General features: G+C 41.1%; 2 protein-coding genes and 1 pseudogene across 3 annotated transcripts in view; 2 read left to right on the top strand and 1 right to left on the bottom strand.

The window, feature by feature from the left end:
• Positions 1–6,300, top strand: part of LOC100758812 (BCAR3 adaptor protein, NSP family member) — a 110,500-nt gene extending 104,200 nt beyond the window's left edge. For both annotated transcript variants that reach the window (XM_027395642.2, XM_027395643.2), the window contains 2 exons: positions 159–371; positions 5,671–6,300. In XM_027395642.2, coding sequence (XP_027251443.1) covers positions 159–371; positions 5,671–5,849 — 392 coding nt within the window. In that variant the 3' untranslated portion in view covers positions 5,850–6,300. The remainder of the gene's footprint in view (positions 1–158; positions 372–5,670) is intronic.
• A 3,828-nt stretch (positions 6,301–10,128) lies between these two features.
• LOC100758522 lies at positions 10,129–11,359 on the top strand (annotated as a pseudogene).
• Positions 11,360–16,730: 5,371 nt separating this feature from the next.
• Fnbp1l (formin binding protein 1 like) overlaps positions 16,731–26,344 on the bottom strand; it is a 73,873-nt gene continuing 64,259 nt past the window's right edge. The window contains exons 12-16 of the mRNA XM_027395644.2: positions 26,102–26,211; positions 24,011–24,143; positions 23,599–23,693; positions 21,859–22,007; positions 16,731–20,377 (exon numbers count right to left, since the gene is read on the bottom strand). Coding sequence (XP_027251445.1) covers positions 20,199–20,377; positions 21,859–22,007; positions 23,599–23,693; positions 24,011–24,143; positions 26,102–26,211 — 666 coding nt within the window. The 3' untranslated portion in view covers positions 16,731–20,198. The remainder of the gene's footprint in view (positions 20,378–21,858; positions 22,008–23,598; positions 23,694–24,010; positions 24,144–26,101; positions 26,212–26,344) is intronic.

Here is a 26,344-nt window from a genome sequence, read left to right as displayed (position 1 = left end):
CTGTCATCGGCAAGGCTGATGATGGCCCCTCCAGTTTTATAGTCACACAATGGCATTGCATGTCCAGATCTGCAGTTGCTACATGAAACAGACTACCAGTCGGCCTGTGATTAACTGTCAACAAAACCTGATATGGAACTTTCCTCCTTGTTCCTCAGAGTCCAAGTATGTCCCACCAAGCAGTGTATCAGTCCCACTGCTGATGCCTCTAGTGACCTTGATGGAACGTCAGGCTGTCACTTTTGAAGGAACTGACATGTGGGAAAAAAACGACGAGAGCTGTGAAATTATGCTGAACCACTTGGCAACAGCCAGATTCATGGCTGAAGCTTCAGAGAGCTACAGGATGAATGCTGAGAGGATCCTGGCAGGTAGGAACTTGTTTCTGGAATCTTCTCTCTGGGGGGATTAGAATGAAGGAATAAAAGAAAGGGCATGGATGCCCTCAGAAAAATGACCAAGGAGATGAAATTAAGGTGTGAACACTTCATTTCCTATACCATTGGTCATTACTTCTTATTTCAATAATGTCTAAGAGCACGCAAGTATAAAGAAACGGGTTTCACTGTGCGCGCGCATGCACACACACACACTATACCTGTGTGGAGGCCAGAGGCCAACCTCAGATGTCCTTCTTCAGGCACCACACACCACTCTTTTTGAGTCAGTGTTTCTTACTGGCATGGAACTTAACTATGGAGGCTAGGTTGACTGTCAACAAGTGGCAGGGATCCTTCCATCTCTGTCTCCCCAGCATGGGGATTAGAGGTACCTACTATGCCTGGCTTTAAAAACTATTGTTAATTATATGTATATCTGTATGTAGGTATGTATGTATGTATCATGAGTGAAGGTGCCCAGGGAGGCCAGAGGTGGCATCCTGTTGAGCCAGTTACAGGCAGTTGTAGGCCACCTGACATAGGTGTTAGACGCCAAACTCAGGTCCTCTACAACAGTGGTGCACATTCTGGACCACCGAGCCATCTCAGATAACCATGCCCAGATTTAAAAAAAAAAAAAAAAAAAATTTGAGAATGTCATGGGTATGTACACTTTTACCTACCTTCACCTCCTGTCTCCCTGTGTAGACCACTTTACTTACTGTTACACACACACAGTCCACTTAGTGTTGTTCATATGTATAGGTGTTTAGGGACGGCCAACTGGGATTGGGTAACACATCAGGGAGCTTGTCCCTTGAGGAGACTGATTCTTCTCTCAGCAGTCATTCATTACCTAGAGCACATCATCTAGGGGTGGGGCCTTGTAAAATCTCCTCTATCTACTTCCGGCTGTCAGCTCGTGTTGCCATTGTACAGGTGTAGTTTAGATGACCTATTTTTGACATTTCACGGGCGCAGCTTCTATCATATGTACAAGACAGTGCCTCAGCATGTATCTTGGTCCTCTGGCTGGTCCACTGTTTCCACACCCTCTTCCTTGATGTTCCCCTGAGCTTTAGGTGTAGAGATTGGGTGTGGATTTACCAAGTGAGAGATGGGCAACTCACTGTAAATTGTCCTCTGCATTTTGACCACTTGGAGAGTTCTGTGATGGTTGCCATCTGCTGCACAGCAGCTGCTTTGATGAGTGGGTTGAGCTACACCTATCGGTGAGTATAAGGTAGACGTTTGGAATGCAGCTGGGAATTATACTGGTTTAGGAAAGTGGTAGTGTGCTCTCCTCTGACCTCATTAGCCACAGGTACTTGGCTAGGTTTACAGTACCACTCCTCCTGAGTGGGCCTTAAATCCAATTAGATGCTGTTGGTTACCCCCAAGACCCCTTGGAGATAGCTTGCTGTAACAGTCATGGTTGTGGTTCACAGGCTTTAAAGCTGAGTAGGACTTTAATTGAATCTCATCCTAGGCAGCTTGCACAGCACCTTGAGATGCTAGGAGAGCCAGTCCTCAGGGAGGCCTCCAGGTCAGTCCCAGCTCCATCCCTCAAGGTCCTGTGTCTCAAGTATGTGGTATCTTCAACAATAGGGTCTCACCAAGTTCTCGGAGTCTTTTGGCCAAAGACTCAACAAGGGGTTTCCTATGCCTAGCACTGGGGTTTCTGTTACACTGACTATGGCTCTTGGGAGGGAGCATTATCACCCGCAATTGCCTAACTTTATTTAAATTAAACATATATACTAACGTTAGTAAACAAACTATGTTTCAACTGGGAACAGAGTGAGAGAAGGGATAAAGCTCCCCTTCCCCTCATAGCACCTCTAGAGCCCCCACACAACCTACCCTGGTCTCTTTTCACGAGGCGTTTGTCTTTTTGCGTCTTGGTTACTCCTCTCAGAATAGTATTTCTTAGTTCTGTCCATTGAGAACAGAGCACACCGAACACAACTGAACAAGTATCCATGTAATAGGAAGTCAAGCACTTTGGGCATAGGACAAGGAGTGGTGTAGCTGGCTCATATGGTAGAGCTACTTTTAGCTTTTTGAGAATTCCTCACACCAATTTCCATAGTGGCTGCACTATTTTGCAATTCTGCCAACACTGAACAACATTGATTAATAAGAGTTTTTCAATCCTTGAAAGCTTTTTTTTTCCCCTGCCATTCTGACTAGGGTAATGGGGTAAGATGAAATCTCAAAAGTAGTTTTAATTTGCATTTTCCTAATTGCTAAGGATAGATAGCAAACACTTTTTAAAGGTGTTTCTTAGCCATTTTCGTTTCTTCTCTTCAGAACTCCATAGCACATTTTTTAAAATTGGGTCATTTGTCTTCCTGACTCTGCTTTTTAAGCTCTTTGTATATTCTGGGTATTAACCCTCTGTCAGAGCCTTTTCATGCTATGATGCCCCATTTGTCAACTGTTAATGCCCAGCTTTTTAAAGTGCATTGTGGAGAGTGAATTCAGGCCCTTGTACTTACACAGCAAGCACTTTACTGATTGAGCTATCTTCCATATATGTGTTATTATCATTATTCTAATTCATCCCCAAACTATGTCCTGTATTTCTTTTCTTCTGTGTTCTATCAAGGGTTAGAAAAAATGAAAGGCAGAGTCAAGAAGAATGCCCACCATTAGCACCTGGGAAGGCAGTAGTCGCCACAAGGTGTTTCATCTAGACTTCATTGTCTGTGCTCCTCTTCCTTCCTCGTTATCCCTGCTCCAGGTGCTCCATGTGCCCACACATGCTGAAAGGGCTGTGTAAACTGAACGTCCTTAAGCTCTGTAGAAGGAAGCAGCTTCTCGGACTGACTGATAAACATTCATCACAGGTGTGGTGTTGTGCTGCACCGAGCTAAGTGGTTGATCCTCAAGGTGCTTAGAGGCATCTAAAAAGGTAGCTGAGCACACAGTGGCAAGTGCAGAGCATGCCATGGGACACTCAGGAAAAGGGATCTGCTCAGACGGGCAGCATGTGGAGATAACTTCCAGAAGAAAAGAAATTCCAGTTACAGTTGTACTGTTTGTGAGGCAGGGTCTCAGATCCAAGACTGGCCTCAAATTTGCTATCTAGCCAAGGGTGACCTAGAACTTCATCCTTCTGCTGCCACCTCCCAAGAGCCAGGGTTACAGGTTCACATACACCACATGCCTGACTTGAGTGCTGGAGATTGAACCCAGCGCTTCATGTATCCTAGGCAAACATTCTACCAAGTAAGCTATTTCCTCAGCCCCCTTTACTGATGATTAAGACATTAAAGTCGTTTGCCAGAAAGCAGTGATGGGTTGAACTAGGAATTCTACCTGGAGAGTAGAACCCCGGATTCTGGGAGAGCTTCAGAAGAGTGGGGAGTCCACTTCTTAAGTCTGCACTGGTGTAAAGTTTGACCTGAAGAAAGGCCAACTGCACTGAAGATGGAGGGGCTGTAGCTCGGGAGGGGTTAAACTGAGTCACCTTGGTGACATGTGGAGGATGGGCTGCAGAGCTGAAGGAAGACAGCCTCTTTAGAAATCAAGTGCTTGACCAAGAACTTTAGCCAAGGCTTCTAATTTTTCAGACCCTTCAAGATACTGTGTGGGACAAAAATGGGCCTATCAATCTCATTTTAATAGAATATTGTTACCTCAGAGCTACATGTTAGTACTAGACTCTGCATTGTGGGTACCATATACTTGTTTCTTGACTTTCCTCACAGATTCCTCAGGGGCTAGGGAGATGGCTCAGTCAAAAGAGGACCTGACATCCATCTCCAAAATCCACATGAAAAAGCCAGACATGGTAGTTAGCGTATGTGGAGACCCAGGAGGATTCCCTAGGGCCCATTGGCAGCAAGCATAGCCTATTTGATGAGTTCAAGGCCAATGATACTGTCTCAGAAAAACAAGGTAGACGGCTCCTTACTTTCACACACATGTGCAGTCACACAAGGTCCTCAGGTTTGGCATGTGACTCATAATTAAAGTATACAATTCAATAGCTATTAAAGCACCTAGTATATATGACACTGGATGTTACATATTAAAGAAGCTAACCTATGTAGCAAATCACTTGGCTCTTATATTTTTCAACTTTATAGTATAAAAAGGTTCTGTAATAAAATATAAAAGAATCGCATGATGCCCCTGGCAGGAAGAAAAGTATAAAGCCTAACCAAAAACACTAATTAATCATGATTTTTAATTTTTGCTCTTCAAAACATTAAGTAAAAAAGCAAGCTATACAATTAAACCTGTATCTTAGGAGAAAAACTTACAGCTTAAAAACCTCATGAAACACAAGGAGTAGCAGGCGGTGGCAGAGCACACCTTTAACTCCAACTTGGGAGGCAGAGACAGGTGGGTCTATTTGAGTGTAAGTCCAGCAGTGAAACACTGCCTCAAAAAACCAAAATAAACAAGTAAAACAAAACCCACAAAAAAACCCCAAATGAGTAATTTAAATAGACGCCACCTCAGAGAAGATGCAGAACTGTTAGGGAAAAAATTGTTTAGGAATTGAAACTTTAGATGCAGTGAGATACCCAGAGTGGCTCTAATGAAGACTATTGATAAAAACCAGGCATGAAGACACTGAAATCTTCATATATTATGAGTGAATATAAAACTGACAAGGTTATGACTAGTTCTTTCAAAATAAGCACAGGTTTACCATATGACCCTATAGAAATAAACATCCATACTCGGGCTTGTACATGTACAGTACATCAGTTAGTGAATGGGTTAACAAAATCTGATATGTCCATATATTATAAACGCCTACTAATCAGCAATTAAATGGATGTGTTATTGCTAACATGCCACACACAGAACAATCTGAAAACCATGACACGAAGTGAAAGCGCCCTGACTGCACAACCTATCACATGTTTCCACTTCTATCAGACTTCTAAAGCAGCAAGGCTCATCAGCGGTTCTCTAGGACGGGGCAGGAACAGACTGGCTGTCTGGAGTACTAGGGAACTTTCTAAGCTGAATAAAGTATCTATAAATTTACTAGCATCAATCAAATCTTACAGCTTACATAGTTGAATCACATGGCAAGTAAAATTGTTAGGAACAAATCCAGACAAGATGCCAGCCAACACTCACCGGGGGACACAGGCTTGTGGATTCTTTAAAGCTGGCCAAATGATGTCATCCTACATTTTTCTATGGAAGCAGTTTTTAGAACTCAGAGAGGAGGAAGTTCATTTAATTCTACTGTAAAATAGGAAGGCTTTCATTCACTTTTTTGAGGCAGAACCGAACTTACCTGTTTTATTTTGATTAGATTTTCAACCGGATGAAGAAATGAGTGAAATCTTGAAGACTGAATTTCAGATGCGATTGCTGTGGGGCAGCAAGGGTGCTGAAGTCAACCAGACTGAGAGATACGAGAAGTTCAACCAGATTTTAACCGCCCTCTCACGGAAACTGGAACCTCCCTCGGTGAAGCAGGCCGAGCTCTGAGAACCACCCAGAAGACCTTGAGGCCTTACCTGAAACTTCTCCAGTCTGGCTCGGAATGCTTATTTATGGTCTGATAAATAATGTGCAAATCTAACAAGATACGAGCGTTTAATATCCACAGGGTGTTAAATGTGTAAATTGCACAGAGCATACTTATTTATGAATTTATGAATTGTTTAAAATTACTACTGATTTTTAAATAAATGGTAATTTATTATTAAGATAACTGTTGCTAATGTTGATCAGCAAATTTAAGAAGACATAGCTATGTTGCTGGTTGTTTAATATCATGGTATTTGACCATCTTAGTTTTAATTCCATGTCATATAAATGTAAATAGAGGCATTTAAAAGAAAAGCATGAAACATTGCAGAAGGTATCAGTTATATGATATTCTCTGAATATGAAACTGTAAATAGCCATGAGTGGAAATATATCTTTTTTTGTGAAATGATTGTGTCCTGTCTATTTAATATTGACTTACCTTAGCATGACAATTCTAACTCCTGGATTCTAAGGAACTTTCCTCCCTATCTCCATATTAAACCAAAATTAACAAAAGTGATTTGCAAATCTAAGGGTTTGCTGCAAAGACAGAATGAATAGTGAGCTAAAGGAAGACCTAGGTTCCAGCTCCAAGTGCTTGCTAACAACTGGACTGAGCTGAGCCATCAGCTGCCATGCTACTTCATGACACAAGTGGTCTATCACATCGGCTCCTCTGGAAAGCCTTCTGAGACACACTTGCCGCAATGCTTGTCTATTCATAGTTCTTCCGGGATCCCTTAATTCCTTTGTTGGTTACTTTTTGTTGCACCCAAATCAACTTGAAGAAGAAAGGGTTTGTTGTGGCTTTTATGGTTCTAGAGGGGCAGAGAACATCATGGTAGCATCTACACACAGGGAAGAGTAAGAACAGGAAGTAGGGTGAGGCTATAAATACAGCCCACCCCCAGTGACATATTTCCTCCAGAAGACTCCACCTCCTAAAGGTTCAATGACCTTTGTGACCTTCCCAAATACACAAATGTTTAGGGAACATTCCACCATCCAAATGAACTCAGAATCTCCATGTGAAGGCAAACCCTAACACTTTTAGAATATACAGTATTTGCTATACTCTGAATCAACTACAATATATAGAAAAGACATATGAACTAATCGTTTCCTCCAGCTGCTAAATACACAAATCTTACAGGCTAATTGTCTAGGTTTCTGGCTTCCCCCAAAATAATACTGTTTAGTATTTAAATAGACTCTCCATTTTTTCCATTGTGAAAAATTTGGAATATAAGATTTTAAAATATTTTCCCACCAACTACCAAATAATCAACTATTTGTTTTCCTATCTTCTTTTCGAGACAGGGTCTCACTATGTAGTCCTGGCTGTCCTGGAATTCACCATATAAACCATAAAATTCAATTAGCCTTGAATTTACAAGACATCTACCTGCCTCTGCCTCCAAGGGCTGGGACTAAAGGCATGTGCCACCACACCTGGCTTGTTTATCTTTTAAGTATTTAAATCACAAGTTTTATGGTCATAAAACAAGTCATGAAGGCTTCTTCACAAAATTAAATAGACTTGGAGGGCTGACTGATTTGGTTATAGATATTACACTATAACATGGCCATCTTAAATGCATTGTCCTAGTTTGCTTTTTGTTGCTATGATAAAACAAAGAGGTTGGAAATGGTTTATTATTACTTAAGGTTAGAGTTCATCCACAAGGGAAGCCAGGGTAGGAACTCAATGCAGGAACCTAGAGGCTAGAACTTGGTACAGAGGCCATGGAGGACTGATGCTTACTGCCTTGCTTCCTGCTTCTGCATTCTTACACAACTCAGGACCACCTGCCTGAGGAAGCACCATCTGTAGTGGGCTGATGAAGACAATGCCTCAACCGGGGTTCCCTCTTCCTGTGTAACTCTCTGCGTCAAAGAGTAACCAGCACATCTGCCTACTAGCACCAAGTATGAGACGCTATTTGTGGTCAGTTTAACACAATGGCACTATTATTTTCAAATCTTAGACTATATCCCATTACTACAACCTAGAGTTGTAAGAGCTTGCCACGTTTTAAAGGTGTTATCTATTGCATTAGTGTGTATTTGTGCACATTGTATGTGCTTGTTTGTGAGCAGGTGTGCTTGTTTGCATGAGAAGGGTGGAGGTCACTGTTGAGTGTTTTCCTCTATTGTTTTTTTAAAACAATGTTTTTAAGATAGTCTTTCACTGTACCTGAGGCTTATTTGGATACAATGGTTGGGCACCTGTCTCCATGACTACAATGGGATGATAGTCTCCATGCTTAGCTTTCTACTCAGGTCCCTATAACAAGAAAAATGAAAGGACCCAGAGAGTGATATTAGGGTTCAAACTTCAAGCTGAATATCAGAAAAGCAAAGCAGCTGGCCACTAGCTTCTTACCTCTACCTCAGGCTGAATAGCTGATTCTGTCTCCATGAGCTCTCACCAAGGCTCAGACTGTAACCTCTCCTCAGCATGTCTGGAGAAAGAATGAATGCCTCCTACTGACTCCTTGCTCCTGTCTTTTATAACCCTCCATTGCTGGGATTAAAGGTGTGAGTTATAATTTTCTTTTAGACTGATTCACTCTTGTGTAGATCTGGGTGGCCTTGGACTCACAGAGATCCATCTATCTCTTAACCCTGAGTCCTAGGATTAAAGGTGTGTACCACTACCTCTTAGCTTCTGGCTGCTTGGATTACAGGTGTGTGCCTGGCTTCTATGGCTTGTGGCTGATTTTGCTTTTCTGAATCCTCAGGAAAGCTTTAATATATCATAATATATTACCACAGGTTCCCATGCTTATACACCAGAAATTTTGTAGACTGAGTCATTCAGCCAAACCCCACCATCCCCAGCATTTTTGTGCAAAATGGTCTCATGTAGCTCAGGCTGACCTCCAGCTCACTGTGTAGCCAAGGATAACCTAGAACTTTATTTCTCCTGCTTCCACCTCCTAAATGCTGGGATTACAGGCATGCGCTACCAGGTCCGACCTGCATTTGCCAATTGTTGGGCAGGGTATACATCTGCTGTGGGCAACATACCTTTAGAAAGCTCTTTCACAAAAGAACACTAAATAATTGTTAATATTGAGCTCAATAGTATTGTAGAGAAACTCTTGGAACATTCCCCTCCTCAACCCCAAAAGGTACAACAAACCTAAATCAAAGTCAATTTGAAGGTAGACCTGAAGGAAAGCAGGCGCTAAAGTCAGCCCAATGAATGGAAGAGTGTCCTGGAGGAGCTGGACTTGAATTGGTTCCAGTAAACGGGGATCCTACTTATTAAAATGGGTTGAGGGGAACATCTACCAGCAAAAGGGAGGATTACTAACTGGTTACCAGATATATTCTGGCTCTCCAGACACAGAACCAAGAAATTTATATAGCAAAGGGGGGTGGGGTGGGATTTACTTACATGATTATGGAGACTAAAAAGTTCTATGCCAGGCCACCTGCACACTGGAGACCTTGGAATGCTATAGCCTCGCTCAGTCCAACTCCAAATGCCTCGGAATCAGGAAAACCGATGGTGGAACTTTCAGCCCAGGGTAAAGGCCCAGGACCCTGGGAGTCTATGCTACCAGTAGTGGAGTCCAAAGGCCAAAAAGAGTCATTAAGCTCAAGGGCAGGAAAAGCATCCACTGTTCCTGTGTTTATGTTCTGTCTCGGCTCGAGGCCCAACTAGTGCCCATCTACACTGAAATTGAATTTTCCCCACCAACTCACACGCTAGTCTCTGGAAACAACCCCAGACATAACTAGTAAAGATACTTTCCCTCCAATGTTCTAGGTATCCCTTAATCCAGGCAAATCAACACCTAACAATAACCACAAAACATGCCTGTCTCAGCATACAACTTCAGGAAGAAAACCTGTAACCTTCAGTGAGGTTCTGCAGCCCCTGTTCTCCCCATACAGGTTTGACAGCAAAACTTTAAAATACCAAAACCAAGATATCGATTTATTGTGATCGAAGGTTGGTGTAGCTTACTTGACAGATACATGTTTGTCTTGCTAGATATAAAAGCTCACTATGAAGCTACAACTCAAACTATTGTTAGGACTTAAACACATGAAGGCAACAGTACTACTCAGAGGTGAGGGAGGAGGAAGACTTCTTCAACTTCTTAAATAACTAGCTCAGCAAACAAACAAAAAAGTGGTTCTGGGGCTGCTGGAGCAGGTGGCAGAGGGAGCTGAGGGAGCGTTTAGCCCAGGGACTTCCGCTCCACGCAGCTGGGCCATGGATGCCAGATGGTGGTGGGCAGTAGTGGTGCTCGCCACGCTCCCATCTTTGCGAGCAGGTGGAATCACTGGAAGTCCCTCTGCAGTCCTGGACACAGCTGTGGTTCTACTTTTTTTTTTTTTTTTATGTTGCTGGCTATGCCAGTCTTAGGGTACCTGGCTACCTTCTGGTGCAATACTTAAGACGAAGAACTGCCTGGAGACAGGCAGGATCTCTGCTTTCCCTTGGTGAAGGTCTGTGTGTTTGGCTATGAGTCCAAGGTATCTGATGAGGTTCTACTGGCTCCTAGAACAGAGGCGGCGGATGGTACTCCCTCTTGGTAGGTCCTGAAGCTGATCTTCTGTGCCTCGGGGCTCCAGGTGTCCTATCTGACTTGGGGTATACTGCAGTTAAGAGTGATGGCCGGCAACTATGGGGCCACAGCCACATCACCAGGTGAGCATTTCACGGACTCACATTTCCTAATGCTAATAAACCACATGCTGGCACTGAGCGTGGCAGGTCTCTACTGTGTCCAATGCAAACAACCCCGTCATGGGGCACCCATGTACTGATGCCAGTCTGTCAAATGTGCGGAGCAGCTGGTGCCAATATGAAGCACTTAAGTTTGTCAGCTTCTACCCAGGTGCTGGCCAAGATGACTCCTGTCATGATGATGGCAAAGCTGGTGTCTAGACAAAGCTATGGACACTGTGAATACCTGACTGCTGGCCTCGTCTCTATTGGAGTTAGCATGTTTCTGCTGTCTTGTGGACCAGAGCCCCGAAGCTCTCCAGCCACCAAGCTCTCAGGCTTGAGTCTACTGACAGGCTACATTGCTTTTGACAGCTTCACCTCAAACAAGCAGGATGCCCTGTTTGCCTATAAGATGTCATGAGTACAGATGATGTTTGGGGTCAATTTATTCTCCTGTCTTTTCACAGTAGGCCCACTACTGGAGGGAGCCTGCTTCATGGGACGGCACAGTGAGTTTACACTCCATGCCCTCCTCTCCATCTGCTCTGTCTTTGGTCAGATCTTCATCTTCTGGACAATTTGGAGCTGCTGTTTCCGCCAGGCTATTGCCATCATTCTCTCCTGCCTCCTCTACTGCCACACTGTCACTGCGGTGGGGGGACTGGGAGTGGCTGTGGTCTTCACTGGCCTCCTACTCAGAGTCTATGCCTAAGCCGTAAGCATCGGGGGAAAGACGGCGGTACCAACTGAGCCCCCAGTGCAGAAGGTGTGAGGAGTAAGGGCCCTCACTCTGGTTTTCTGTAGCTCCTCAGAGGTGCTGACTCAAGGGCAAAGGTATTTTCTCAACATCTCAGTATAAAGCAAAGGATTGGAGTCCTGGAGGCTCTCTTTTGCCTTGCCTTAAGAGCCCTACCACTTAAATAGTAGTCAGTTGTGGGTCTGAGTTACAGAGGTAATCCAGATAGAGCTCCTCCTCCAATCTGAGATCTTGATTTAGCTGGCAGACCTGTAAACCAGCACCAGGCCTTTGCTTGTTTCCTTTAACACCCAGCCCTTGAGACTGCCAGACACAGCTGGCCAAGAGCATCACAAAAGTTTGCAGGTCCTAATGCGGTTGCAGGGTAGGGGGTACACTAGTGAAAATGGTGCTGTGCCAAACAGAGCCCTGCCCACCCTGGGGCCTTTGTGTTCCTTGCTCAAGGTTTGGTACTTGGGAATGTCACCTTTTCCTCTTATTTGATTAAAACTGCAGCAGTGGAAAAAAAAAAGTTGTTCTGTGTAAAACTACAATGAAAACCTAGATGAATTAACCTACCTGTAAAAGGCAAAAATGACAGCACTTTCAGAATACAAAATATCCTTTTTACTTTAGATAATGAATTCTGTGTGTGTGTGTGTGTGTGTGTGTGTGTGTGTTGTGTGTGTGTGTGTGTGTGTGTGTGGTGGGGGTGGTTTGTGCACTTGAATGTATGCCCACAGAAGGCAGAAGAGAGCATCTGATCCCTGGATCTAAAGTTACAGGTGGTTGTGAGCTGCCTGATGTTGGGTGCTAAGAAATCAACTGCAAGAGCAGTTCATGACCTTAACTGCTAAGCTACCTCTCCAATCCAACTAAGAGTTTTCTTATAGTATATTTAAAGTAGTAGTTACAAACAGGTAGTTGATATGATTTAAAATGAACATCAAAACAATAACTGGGAGCCGGGCGGTGGTGGCGAACGCCTTTAATCCCAGCACTCGGGAGGTAAAGGCAGGCAGATCTCTGTGAGTTTGAGACCAGCCTGGTCTACAGAGCGAGTGCCAGAACAGGCTCCAAAACAATACAGAGAAACCCTGTCTTGAAAAACCAAAACCAAACAAACAAAAAACTGGGGAAGAACTAGACATCACAAACACATAGAACTAACAAAAGATTGGTATGACAGACACTCTGAGCAGGCCCCAATGTTCCCTGCTGCTACTAACAACCATGTACTGTTCCATTCACACTATGCCAGGGTTGGTCATTGTGATCACAAGCATAGGACAAATGTAATGAATGTTATTCCACACCTGAGATTAGGGTACTAAAGGACTTCTACCTCCATCATGGCTCATCATTCTCTTGGACCACTCACTGTAAGACGCTACACACTGCTGTGTCCCAGGAGAGAAGTCAATGTGGTAAACCTTTGGTCAGAGTTCAGCAAAGAACTGGATCCTACCAACAATCTAAGAACCTTTTAGCACCAGGCAAGCCTTCAATAAATGCAACCCATAAGAATGTCTGAGCTAAACTAGGCATCTATGTTACATATCTAGCTGCTGTGTTTACAAGAACCAACAAATGATACAATTAGCATCCTCAACACAGTAAGAATTCCCATGAAAGGTAACCAACCAAAGGAAAAGAAAGGGCAAAGATAAAAATGGACTTGTCACAGAAAGGGAAATATAGTAAACAACTACAATGAATTTGACATCTTTTGAACTGACAGATCAGAAAGCCTGAATCACAAGAGTGGGTCAGGATGTAGAACACATAACCCTTACACAGAAATTACTAAAATGTAAAAATACAGTAGTAACTTTGGAGGTTAAATGTGGCATTACCTTTTAAACTGAAAATTTAACACTGTCTCAGTTACTGTTGCTGTGAAGAGATACTATGACCAAGGTAACTTATAAAAGAAAGCATTTGATTGGGGGCTGGCTTACAGTTTCAGAGTGTTAGTCCATGACCACCATAGCCTGAGGCATCATGGTGGCAGGCAAGAGGAATAATGCTAGAAGTAGCCAAGAGCTCACATCCAATCCATAAATTGTAGGCAGAGAGAGAGACTGGGCCTGGAGTGGACTTTTGAAAACTTCAAAGCCCATCTGCAGTACCACATCTCCAATACTTCCTTAAGAGTCCACCAACTAGGCACCAAGCATTCAAATACATGAGTCTATGGAGACCATTCTCACTCAAACCCCCACAAACATATAAATTAGGAATTCCACTTCTAGGTGTATATTTCAGAGAAACTCCTGTGTCGGTAAATACGAACATGGATATTCTCAAGCAACACTGTTTAAAGTTCAGGAAATAGAAAAATGTCCAGCAAAATGATGGGTACATTGTGTATTTATATAATAGTGTATTATACATGGTAAAATGAACTATGCATGTCTGTAGATAATCTCACAAAGAACCTTGGGTGAAAATCAATCTTAAGGCATAGGAATACTGAAAAGTATGTAACAAGTGAGATATTAATACATTATAACCATAATACACAAGTATATAAAACCATGTACAAACCACATAAAACGAGTTCTTTTACTTTTCCAATAAACTACATAATAAAAGTATCAAGATAAAAGTACTCCAAGTTGCCAGTAATGTTCAGATCCTTTGTTTCTCTAATGGGTAGTGGACTCCAGTTTTCAACAGTCAGCACAAGGAATGGCCTCCTGTGACTCCATATAGGGAAGGGCATTTTTCCAGTGACTTCCTCTCTGAACTGAATTTACTAATGCGCTGTCTGGCAGCTGAGAGGAGTCATGCAGTAATTCCTCCAGATAGCATATACCACCTCAGTGCTGACTCTGGCCAGAACACAGCAAAGTGGAGAGAGGGTGGGGAGATGGAGACTACTCATCTGCTTGAGTCCTGTCTCATTTCACACACAATGCATTTTTACACTAGACAACCAGGAAGCCATCGAGCTGTCAAACAGCTGCTGTGATGCAGGACAAATGCCAGCGGGAAAGAAGGCTGAAGACAAACACATTGGGCAAATCAGTTCTGAGTCACGGCAACTTGGTCTTCTCAGCAGGTCAGCAGAGGGAGACACATAGAATATTCTTGAGTCCAACAAAGCAGAGGAGAGCATGGCAGCTGTGCTGCATCATCCAAAAAGCACTTTTTCAAGTAGACAACAGTCCCTTTCCACATACCTGAAATGCACAAGGTGGGTCCTCCCTCCACTGCACAGATTAAGTTACCAAGTAAGGCAAAAAATTTAAGACCATCCTAAGGAGGCATTACTGCAATCCAAGCTGATATCCAGCCTTTTGGCCCTTGAGCAGGACAGGAATTTCCCTGTGGGGTGAACAGAGTAGGGTTCCTCCCATCCACAGGTTTATGTTACCAGTGTAGTCAACATGTGAAGTAACAGAAGACCACAGTAAATTTTAGCTTTGTGTCCAGTGTTCACACCTGAAGCGCTCAGTAACATGTGCTGCCGGCTATACTTCCAGGACTGAACCACAGGAGCTGGGACTCACAGGCTTCACTTTATGACTTTTCTGAGTTATTCCTTCCACTGAGTAGGATGGAGTATTTCAACATGCAGCACTCACTGCAGCTACGCATGAAAGCACACAACATGAACACTGGCTCTGCTCACAGAGCCCTCTACAGAATCCAGGTCCAGGTACCAGAAGAAAAAAACAAAAAGAGGAACCATTTCAGAAAACTCAAATTCAAGACCATGGTTCTTCACGGAAGAGGTAGCGATGGTGCTTCTCCTCCACTATTCAGTGTGGCTCACAACCCACACAGACACATTTTCCTTAGAAACTCTCCTCAGTGTTGACATTCTGGGTTACCAAAGCAGCTTGTTAAAAAGCTCCCGTTCTCTGTACCATCTCACAAAAATGACAAATCTTGTCACACTGGTGCTGAAAATCAAGGCAGTATGTGTTTTAGACCTCATCTGTACCAGACAATGAGGCTTTAGTTTCTTAAGAACTTAAGTCAGTTTCCTATTAAATTTCTCCTGAACGGGTGATATCATGCAGTACCTTTAAGGGTTGTTCTCAAAAGTTCCAGAAGTTATTCTCTAAAATTCACATTTGCCCATTTCCCAATCTCTTGGTGTCTTTCTATTCCCTATGTTCTCTATAGCTTCAGACAATGACTGTCAACTTGACTACATCTGGAGTCACTAAAATACAAGCAGCTGGGCCCAGCAATGAAGGATTTTCTTGACTGGATCATTTGATCTGGGAAGACTCACCCTAAAACTCTGGATAATTTGGGGTTGGAAGGCCCAACCAAAATCTGGACTGCACCTGGTGGCAGCCCACATAAAGGACACAGAAGCAGCTTTTGCTTTTTGCCTGCTTGCCCTCACTCTCACTGGCAAGTTGCTCTCCTGCTGCTGAGGCATTCCTTTAATGGTGTTAGAGCCTACCACTTCAGTATCCCCACAGAGACAAAAGACCTGCTGAGAGAGACATCCACTGCAAGACTTGCATTCTTGGCCTCTCCACTGAGCTGCCCATTGTTGGACTAGCCAGACCACAGCCTATAACGCCACTCTACTGAATCACATTTTGTCAGTATTATAGACGCATCCCATCAGTTCTGTTCCTCTAGAGAACCCTAATACAGTGCCATCCTTCTAACAAGGACTGGGCTCCTTTTCCTTCCAGATAGTTAGAAACCTTTATTTTCTTGGACACCCCCGCACCCTTAAAACAAACAAAAAAACTTCTGAAGCTGTAATATTTGAAGTATTTTGCTGCTGTTTTCATTTTTTTTGTATGTATCTACTCCAAACTCAGACCTTATCTTTCAATTTTCCTCATCTTAAAAATTCCAGCCTCTCACTCAGAATCTCTCCTGAAACTTTATTCCCTTGGGGCTTCTGAAGACCTAAAGTAATGGTTGAGTACTTACTTGCCTTTTTAAGAAGTGACTCTTCTGAAACAATACTGCTGAAAGTTACTACTGTGTCACTACTGGCAGCAAATGTTCTCTTTCCATGCATTTTCTTTTCCCAGGAAGCATGGATGCTGTGCAACTAGTCAGGAAGGAAATGCTGGCCCATGTGCAGTGGCCAGATCAGACCATGTGGTTCAGGCACAGCTCTTACAGATGCAGGGAGAAGATGGGGACAAGGGGAGTCTGTGCCACATGGCTACCGCTGAATAAAAATAAACTCAGATTATTGCACCTGACTTAAATTCACTCTGATTAAACATCTATTCTTTCTTTTAGCAAAGCTTGGGAGAAACTAAAAGCTAGAATGAAATGACAAAAAATGCTTCTCCCAAAGACTGTCCCACTTTAGGAACTAGGTGCACACTCTGAGTTACCTGAACTCTACCACACTTAACAGAAATATCACATCTCTTTGGTTCAAACAGTAAAAAGATAAGTACACAACTTAACTGAACATGAAAAGATTGTTTTATTCCATGAAAATATTCTCAACAGAGAACACTATCATAAACAAGGCATTTTACCATTAAGAAATCAATATATGCACAAAGAGTGAAAATTAAGAGATTTCTTTTAGACAGTTCACATGTTCAAAGTTTAAGAATGATTTAAGAATGACTTAAACTGTGCAAGTACAAGTGTCTTTTTCAAATGCTATAACCCATACAAAGGTTGTACTACTCCACACAAAGGAACTTGCCTCCTATGGAAGCAAATCCAAGCTTTAGAAAAAACACATGGTAGCTTGAAAAGAAGTCTTTCCAAGAAAGCTTTGAACTTTGCCCTCTGTGATTGTTAGTCAAAAAAAAACATAAGCCCTTCAGGCTTTGTACAGAAGACAAACACAGCCATTTACATTTCCCTCTCATTGCTAACTTCTGAAACAAAAATAGCACTACTTTTTAAAACTACTTCATGTAGTCTGTCAGTATAGAATAATATCACATTCTATAAATAACCCTGTAACGAGATTTAATATCTAAAACTATATAGTTTACTAGCCTCAAAGGTGATACACTATGTCAGCTGCATAACAGTGGTGTACTTGATCTTATGAAGGCATTAATGTTCACACAATTGTCATTCAGCTTTAGTATAACTGGTAGTATGATTCAAATAGCACTGGGAAAAATTATTAAAGCAGTCAGACAGTTTCTAAAATATTGCTTGAAATCCAATAATACACTTAACATTTCACATTCTCTTTCTCCCCTCAAAACAGTAAAGAACCAAATTAATGGAACTTCAGTGGTACAAATAACCCTCCCACCCCACCCACCCACGTTACAAGACCACTAAGAAATTAGTTCAGATACAAGTCATTAACAGAATCACAAATGTGAGGCAGGACAACATGAGCCACGAGAGCACTAACGACAATTATATTTACAAGTATAAACATACAGAAATTTCCATTTTACAAGTAAAAGTGCACATAGATCATTACAAAGTTTCACTAAATTTTATCTGGTTCAAACAAAAGCATCACTTGGAAACAGACTATCATTGTAATAATCAAATGAGATCGTCATCACCCCGTTAAAAGACAATAGGGGAAGGTCCATCCAACTTCTCATGAGTATACTGATGAAAGTAAAATGGACTCGGACAGGTCTTTAGTTTGATGCATAAATTTGAAGATGCACCACTGCACATGGTAGAGCTCTAGAAGCCACCTACCGAGGCTACATCGCAGCTGCGGCGGTGCCGCAGAATTAGAGGAGGAGCACTGAGCTGGCACATAAAGCCCTTTGTGGGATACTGAAGTGGTAGTGTTGGCAATCAACAGATTTAGGCACTCAAGTTTAAGGCAGCATTGAATGGAAGCAGCTGACTTTTGACAACAGTCCTTTCGGTGGTGCGTATCCTCTGTGTTTATTATGCCAGGACTTCAGTGCTGACTAGAATCTTCCCAGACTGAGGTGCTGAAGGTATGTCACATTTCACAGAGTTCTTTAACTGGGCTGTAGGCTAGAGCAGAGATGTTTTCTTTTTCTTATCATAAATACTTCAGGTTATGTCTTCATAATGCCAAAACTGGAATGTTTGCAGTGGGGAAGTTTTAGCAGCATACACAAATACTAAGATGGAAACATTAGTGCTGAGATGTTTGACAAAGTGATTTGCACTACAAATGCAAAGTGAAACAGAGGCTTTGACAAGAACAGGGGATTACAAAGACATGCCTGAAAAATCTAAGCCCAGATCACTCTAGACATGCAACAGGATGTTAAGCAAGCACGGAGGTGGTGCAGGCAGACACTGACATATGGCAAGGGTTCTAACAGACGACGGGTCTAAAAGCCAATTAAAACAGAGCTGGATGAAGACAGTCCTATTGGGACAGCTCAAAGTAAGACAAAGTTTAAGACAGCTCTGAATTCTTTCTGATTTGGTTCAGCAAAATAAGTGAAAAAAGAGGTCAGCCATTGCTGGCTTTTCCCCCTTCTTCCATGTGAACTGTGAACTAGGAATTTAAGGACTGGTTCTATAATGATTTTTTTTTAATGTATGGAAATGCTAATGAAGTTAGTAAAAAAAAATCTGCATGCAGTCATGCAACTCGCTTCTCTCACTTTCTCTTTGAGCCTGACAACTCTAATACCCTCCCCCCAAAAGCAGCTGCATGTAACCTCCTTCAACATCTTGCCCATTTCCTCAGAAACCCTCTTCAGGAACCTGCAGTCCAGGAGGAAAAAGAAAAAAACAATTACTGAAGACCTTTGGTAAGACCAAAAGGGGCATTCAGTTTAAAGTGTCCGTCCCAAATGTTCCTAAAAGTGTTTCATAGTCAGCTACTAAAAACACCAGTCAACTTTGAAACATAAGATAAGCAAAGGCCAGTGTTACTGCTTCCTCCCTCTACTTCCCACTCAATGAACTAGGGTGTGGCCACATAACAACTACACTCTACATCTTTATTGGACAATGATTCCAACAGATGCTTGTGGCAAAACATTGGAAAAATGGAATCTACTCTGACAGTCGACGATCCCACTAAAATGAAGCCCTCAATGGTGGTACAGAGGTCTTCTTTCATCTTAGTAGAAAAAAAATTGTTTCTCCTGTAAGAGTAAACATTGCCAGCACTTTCCTCCATTCCAGACTGCCCTCTATCTTCATTGAATTAGGTTCAATTTCTCCTACAAGTAACTGCCAAATGCTAAATAAGCACTAATGTAATTTTCCTAAAAGACATTTTCAAGTGAAAAGTACAAGTTTAAGATTAACTTGGAATGAACTTTGTACATCATTGAAAATTACCAGTAAACCTGAAAATATTTTCAGGTCTCAAAGCTGTTTTATTTGCATACAAGCTCCACCAGGTGATTTATCCTGTGATGCTGTGATGAGCTCAAATTAAATAGACTATATACCAGATATTCACTTTCTTTTTTTAGGAAACCAAGTTAAGAATAGCAAGGACAATGACTGTTATTTACCCAATTATCCAAGTATTACTTTTCTTCCTAGAACCTGACGCTATAAATTTAAGGTCCTAGGTTGGGGTGCTCCTAGGAATCAGCTCTCTGCAGTTCAGAGCAAGTTTGTCTATTTCAATTCAACAGTCACTATTGTTTCTCAAGTGAAGGGGTCAGGGGACATTCTACCTACGATTCTTGCCTAATAGTCCAATCTATTATTTATAAGGCAGAAAAAGCACACATCCTTTACACACACTTAGGCAGGACAGAAAGCAAAAGGCATCAATTAAGCTTCCACACCAACATCACTTCAACAGGAAGGCGTCAAAGAGAGTTTCTTGTGGCAATATTCTCATCTCTCTGATCAGGCCTGCACTCAGCTCACATAGTGAACAATAGATCAGGATGCCCTTGACTTTTTGGTTTTTCTGACCTGTGGAATGTGTTGTCACTTTATGTTGTACATGGCACAAAGATGCCTGGTTAGTTTAGATATAAGTTACTGCACCTTTACTGTTTTTCTCTAGAGTTACATCTATGTATGTCGTGGGAACGTAGCCTTCTTCGCCATTCTGTCTCCGGGCTCTTGTCCATCCATCACCTTTGTCCTCCTCAATAATGTACAGAACTTCACCTTCTTTCATTGCCAGAGTACCTTCATTATGCCCTAGATGAAAAGTTTTCAAAGTACAAACAGAATTAAAGCCCTGCAATAATTCTCAATAAGTTTCAAATACAAACATACTAATATGAACTACTACTAAATTTCATTGTACCTAGATGCAAGAACCCACTGTCACAAGCAGCATCCTTCTTGTAATGTTTTCTAGTTTACTCAACATAATTATACACATTCCCATCTGAACTATATAATAAGCCCATGAGGCTGGTTACAATCACCTGCTGTGTAATAGATTCAGTAACTGTGCCACAGTACTATGTAATTTGGTAGGACAGTCTAATCATTATTTCACAATTCTAACTCTTCCCCCAAATTTAAGCAGTGCCAATTTAAAAGCTTCATGAAGTATGGATCAGGAAAATAATAGGGAGTAAAAGAAAGAATATATACAGAGGGGCTCCTCAGAGAAAGCTCGCTAGCCAGATCAGCCATATCAATGAGCTCTAGGTTCCCCTGAAAAACTCTTGAATAAAGTGGAAGAACATTAAGGATGACTCCTAACACCAGTCTCAGACCTCCACAAGTACAAGCACCCATGTACACATACGTATCCACATATGTGCAAACATACATATATGTATACCACAAAAAACTATTGTGTGTGTGTGTGTGTGTGTGTGTGTGTGTGTGTGTGTGTGTGTGTGTGTGTGTGTGTGTGTGTGTGAGCGCGCGCATATGTGCGCATGAGTAAGAATGCGCTATGGGATAAGTGTGGAGGTCAGAGGACAACTTCAGGCATCAGTTTTCTTCTACCATGTGGGTCCCCAGGGAAAAACTTAGTTCCTCAGGCTTGGTGACAAGTGCCTTTACCCACCAGGAGATCTCCCTTTCCCTTTAAATGTATTTTATAAAAACAAAGAGTAAGGTGTTAAATTATAAAGCATTTCATAATTGCTCATGAAGATGATATTTTGCTCTTCTATTAGTTGAAGAAGAGGACTGTTTAAGAGTCTGCAGAGAGGGCCACAACACTCCACCTCCCAAAGCCTGTTCTCCAGCCTTCACAGAAGACAAGACAGTCAGAAGCTACCACTTTTTTTTTTTCCTACTGTCATCTGAAGGGGAAGCCTGTAGAATCAGGATACAATGATAGCATTCAGCCATGCCAAATGCCTGGCTCTTGATATCATTTAGCTGCAATGAAGTGTCAATGAAGAGCCATTTACTTCCATGTTCAAACTGCTTCATCTTTTTTGACCACATGTAAGTGTAAGATCTAGGATTTGGGGAAAATTCTCTATGACCTAGAGTTGATAGCTGATCATCTGGCATAATACATGATCATACATACATCAGTTGCGTGTGCAGAGGTAGGGGTAATACTATATTTATTTCATAGTTAAAACTATGCAATTAATGAACGTAATTTTTTGATAATGTATCATTTAGCTAAGCATAATAAAATAAATGACATATTTTGACTTTGAGGAACCAATTTCATTAAATATATATTAAGAACACCATACCATCAAAAGGGTAGATAGCTTTGCAGTGTCCAATAGCAGGCAAGGGATCATCGTCTTCAAATTCATCATCAAATTCACTGTGGTGGCCATGTTGTTGTGGTGGCCCACGGACTTCCTGGTTTGCATCGTCGGTGTAACTTCCCTCAGGACTAAAAACCATGAAAGTATCTCTGATCAAGCATCACAAACATGAGAACTCTTTGTGTATTATTTATAAGTTGGTCTCAGGAGAAATTAGGTATCAATGGCATACTTCCATATTGAGCTCTATGTTCAAACATTAACTATGTAAATTGCTTGTAGTAATATAAAATGATTCTTCACTTAATTTCCTGATGTAAACAATTAAAGGATTACGATGTTCGGAAGCAATGCTCAGTAAACGCTATTACAGGATCTAAAGATGAGATGGAACAATGAGGTAGACACTAGTTTTCTAGTATCAGAGATATTCCTTAGCAGAAGCACCCAGGCCTATGTTCAGTCCACAGCGAGGCTGTTTGTGGCCCAGCTCAGGAGAAGCCATGAACAGAGCACATGCATAGAGGCAAGCAGGTCACCAGTGCTCCTGCACATCATCAGGCACAAGTGCTCTGCCCGGACTGCACCAAGAGAAGCTCACTTCCTTTTCTCTTTCAACCTGGAGGAAAACTGCAAGCTTTAAAAAAAAAATCAGATGGAGCCTCGAAACAAACTCAGTACAGGAAGAGGGACAGCCAAGAGGTAGAAAACAAACTGAGTCCTAAGAATATTGTCTAGGCTGTTCCTTAAATTGTTCAACGAAGCCCATTTTTCTCCAAGACAGTACAAGAATTCATTCTGCTACTTAAAAACAAATGACTCCAGATTCAAATAAAATAATTTCCAATCAATTATTAACTTAGAAAATCCAAAAGAATGGATAGAATACACGCACATGCACAATGCCCAGTGGATTTAGCAGCACACCTAGGTAAGTTAGAAAACCACATTTTAAAATCACATATACTAAAAAAAACCTAAACCCATTTAACCTGGGTTTTTAACCTAATAACTGTCGATCTTTCTTGACAACTTAAGAACTCTTTCCTGAAGTGACAGGAGCTGGACAGGAGGCACTCACATTGTGAAATGCACACTATGATTAGGTATCTCACTAATAGCTGCCTTAAACCATTTCTTTGTCAACAACAACTCTGTACAGTGGGTTTTTAGAAAACCGAGGTTAAGGAAATATAAAAAATGAAATTGCTTGAATTATGTTGTAATTAGTAAATCAATATCTGATATTAAGCCTCAAATTTTTTCAAAGAAGATTTTTTTAAATGATAGGAAAAACAAAACAAAACACATTATACTATAGAAGACATATCATGAGCAGTACAGAGCAAAAGCCAAGTTGAAAACTGTCTAAACTAAGATATAGCTCCTTTTCTTCTTCAGCAAACTGGAAGAAATTTGACAGCATCCTTTTCCCCCCATCATAAGCTAACAAATCCAAAAAAAAACCTTAAGGGAATCTCTCGTATCCCTGAGGTTCCTAGGCCTACTAGTTTTTGTTATTATTATTCTTATTCTTAGATGCTCAGGGATGTAATAAACTAGAATTGAACAAGATGAAAATTTCCAACTTAACCTACAACAATTACCTAAGGTACAAAATAGTTTCAAAAGACTGAAGTTATTTAATGCCAAACTTATAATGGATGAAAATTAACTGAATAATGAAATATTAAAAATAAAAACGAAACAAACCCTGACCTTTCTCTCCCCTGTGTCACAAGATGATTTATGTCACTACTATGTCTTCTGTCTCCTCTACCACCTGTTTTGCCTTCAACTTCAGAGAGCCATGCCTTCAGGGGGGGAAAAAGACAAAAAATGACAGTCCAGTAAGTCTGAAACTCCTAAGGCACCCTAAATTTAAATGTACTTTGAAACTTTGATTTTTAGAAAAATTTAATCTCATAGTTGATTAAAAAAACAAAAAACAAAAAACAGTATGTTGTTAATTTGATAATTTTATGCCATAATGATACTTTCAGTTCATAAGTTCTAAAATTAAACATCAGTATTGGTATATAACTCTGGCAAAATCCAATCTATCACAATAAAGCTTATAAAATATTTAAAAATGTACTTTTATCTCAGACTGCTGAGTTAACAACTGTACCTCATTCTTGTGGATTTCCATTCGTAAGCGGTCAATGTTATTCATGGTCTCTGCTAATTTAGGCTGCAAACTCCCCGGGTCCCCCATTTGTGGATTTTTCTCATACACATCCTTCATTTTGTTGAGTGCTTCTCTGAGAAACAAAAGGAAACCACAAAACATCCACTTAGATTTTCATTTTGAGTTTCATTGGGGACTAAAGTTTATCTCAACCTTAAAAAGTTACATTTCTAAGTTCAGACAAACGTACCCTAATAAGACAATTCACATAAGGTTGATCGTGTATGTACATATGTATGTATGTACTATGTGACAATGTATATACAGTCAATAATTTAAGAAGACTTTTTAAAATCATGCATGTGCCTGAGTGTTTACATTTAAAGGACATGGGCTTAATAAACTGCTGGTAGAGTATTCTGCATTGTTTTTGAACTCATTGTTTCCCAAATCATTACTTTGCTTTACTTTGAAACAGTGCCTCACTAGGTGGCCCAGGTTGGCCTTAAAACTCTTGGTCTTCCCACGTGCTAAGATTACAGATGTGTGACACCATGCCTGGCTCTAAATCAAACGCATTACGTTTGTACCAAGCATCATTATCCCACCAGCATTCCTTATCTCATTTCCCACAGCGTCACTGTCCTCCCACTCATCTCTGCTAGAAATAGCAATGCCCTCTTTAACTGTGCCCCCCTTGGGCTGTTTGCCTACCTCCTCTAGTCACATGACCCTAGACTGTGCCCAATCAGTGCTGCCTGACACTAGCACATGACACTGCTGACTCTCCTTAATAGGCTTTCCTTCTTGACCTGAGGGTTATATTTTCCATTTCTCCTCCTCGCCTCTGCTTTCTTAACAATCATTCATTGGCTTCTTCTCCTTTTGTTCAACTTTTAAATGTCTGTTACATAAAATGACAAGTCTCTTTTCATCTCATCCTACACTCCTCTTTAGAATGTTCTGATCTTCAGATTATTCTCCAGTGTCTGTCTCCAGTTTTTCTTAAGTTCTAGACATCTATTTCCACAGTCACTTTCTGTGTGGATTTTTCACAAAACATAAGCAAAACCATTACTTTCAACTCAAAATTTATTTTTCTTGTTTTTTCAATTAATTTTATAGGTCTCTCAGCATCTACAAGTTAGTTTCCTAACAAGTCTCCTTGTCTCCTCTCCTAATCTCTGATCTACTCATTATATAAGGTTCAATGACCTTTAGGACAGTTGCCAATGTCCTAGCACCCACTCAAAACTTCTGGAGACCGCACCTCATTATCAACAGAATGCTACAAGACAGTAGTTAAGACTTTTCCTAGCCCATCATATACTTTCCCCTTGCTTTATTACTATAGTTTATCTAATTTCTAACTAAGTTCCACCTCTCCATTTACATAGTAAGAACAACCTCAGATAGCTATTTTGAAGGATTTAGCGATATGCTCCATGTAAAATGTTTGATAAGTCTTGTATATAATCCTTCAATCAACTGAGCTCAATTTATAATTTAAAAAAAAATACAAAATATAAGAGGTAGTGCTGACAAAACTACTCTTGACAATGAATTACCATGTTTTGGGTTTCTGTTTTGATTTTATAAATTTGTGGGAGGAACTCAACAGCAACTAATAAAAATCTGCAATAAAAAATATCTGACATTTGCTTTTGCCTAAATAATATATAAGTCATAAATGCTTTCTTGTTTAAGTAGTACATTTTTCCATTTGAAAAAAAAAAGGGGGGGGGGGCTTTAAGATCACGGACTGCTCTTCCAGAGGACCCAAGTTCTATCCCCAGCATCCACATGGAGGCTCACAGGCATGCAAGTGGTGCATAGACATACATGCAGATAAAACACTAAAACATATGAAATAAAAATATATAAATCTTTTTAAAAAAAGTTTGTAAAAGCATTTCAATTAGGATATATGATTTAGGGCACGGGGTTGTGATACGGATTGAACTCAGGTCCTCCTGAACTATAGCCTCAGCCCAGAATGAATGGTTTTGAAATCTTCTATTTATCGTGTATACACATTATTCACATTAGACCCTGAAAGGAAAAGCAACGAGGGACTTAACGGAACACTACTTTTGGTCTGACTCTTTCTGCAGCCCTCGGTTAAGCTCATCGATGCGTTGCTGTAACTTCTTACGCCTCTGCTCTGGTGGCAAATGACTGAAGTCTTCTAGTGCTGGACCCTGAAAAGAGAGTCTAAGTCAGTACTAAACATACTTTTAGATATTTTATTTTTTAACTATCTTTTTATAAAATAAGAATACAATTTTTAGTTAGCCTCAATCTTTAAAAAAATCTACTTAGATGTATTAGTAA

Source organism: Cricetulus griseus, assembly GCF_003668045.3.
Source record: "Cricetulus griseus strain 17A/GY chromosome 1 unlocalized genomic scaffold, alternate assembly CriGri-PICRH-1.0 chr1_0, whole genome shotgun sequence".
NCBI lineage: Eukaryota > Metazoa > Chordata > Mammalia > Rodentia > Cricetidae > Cricetulus > Cricetulus griseus.
The sequence above is the reverse complement of the archived record's forward strand: the minus strand, read 5'-3'. Positions and strand labels throughout refer to the sequence as shown.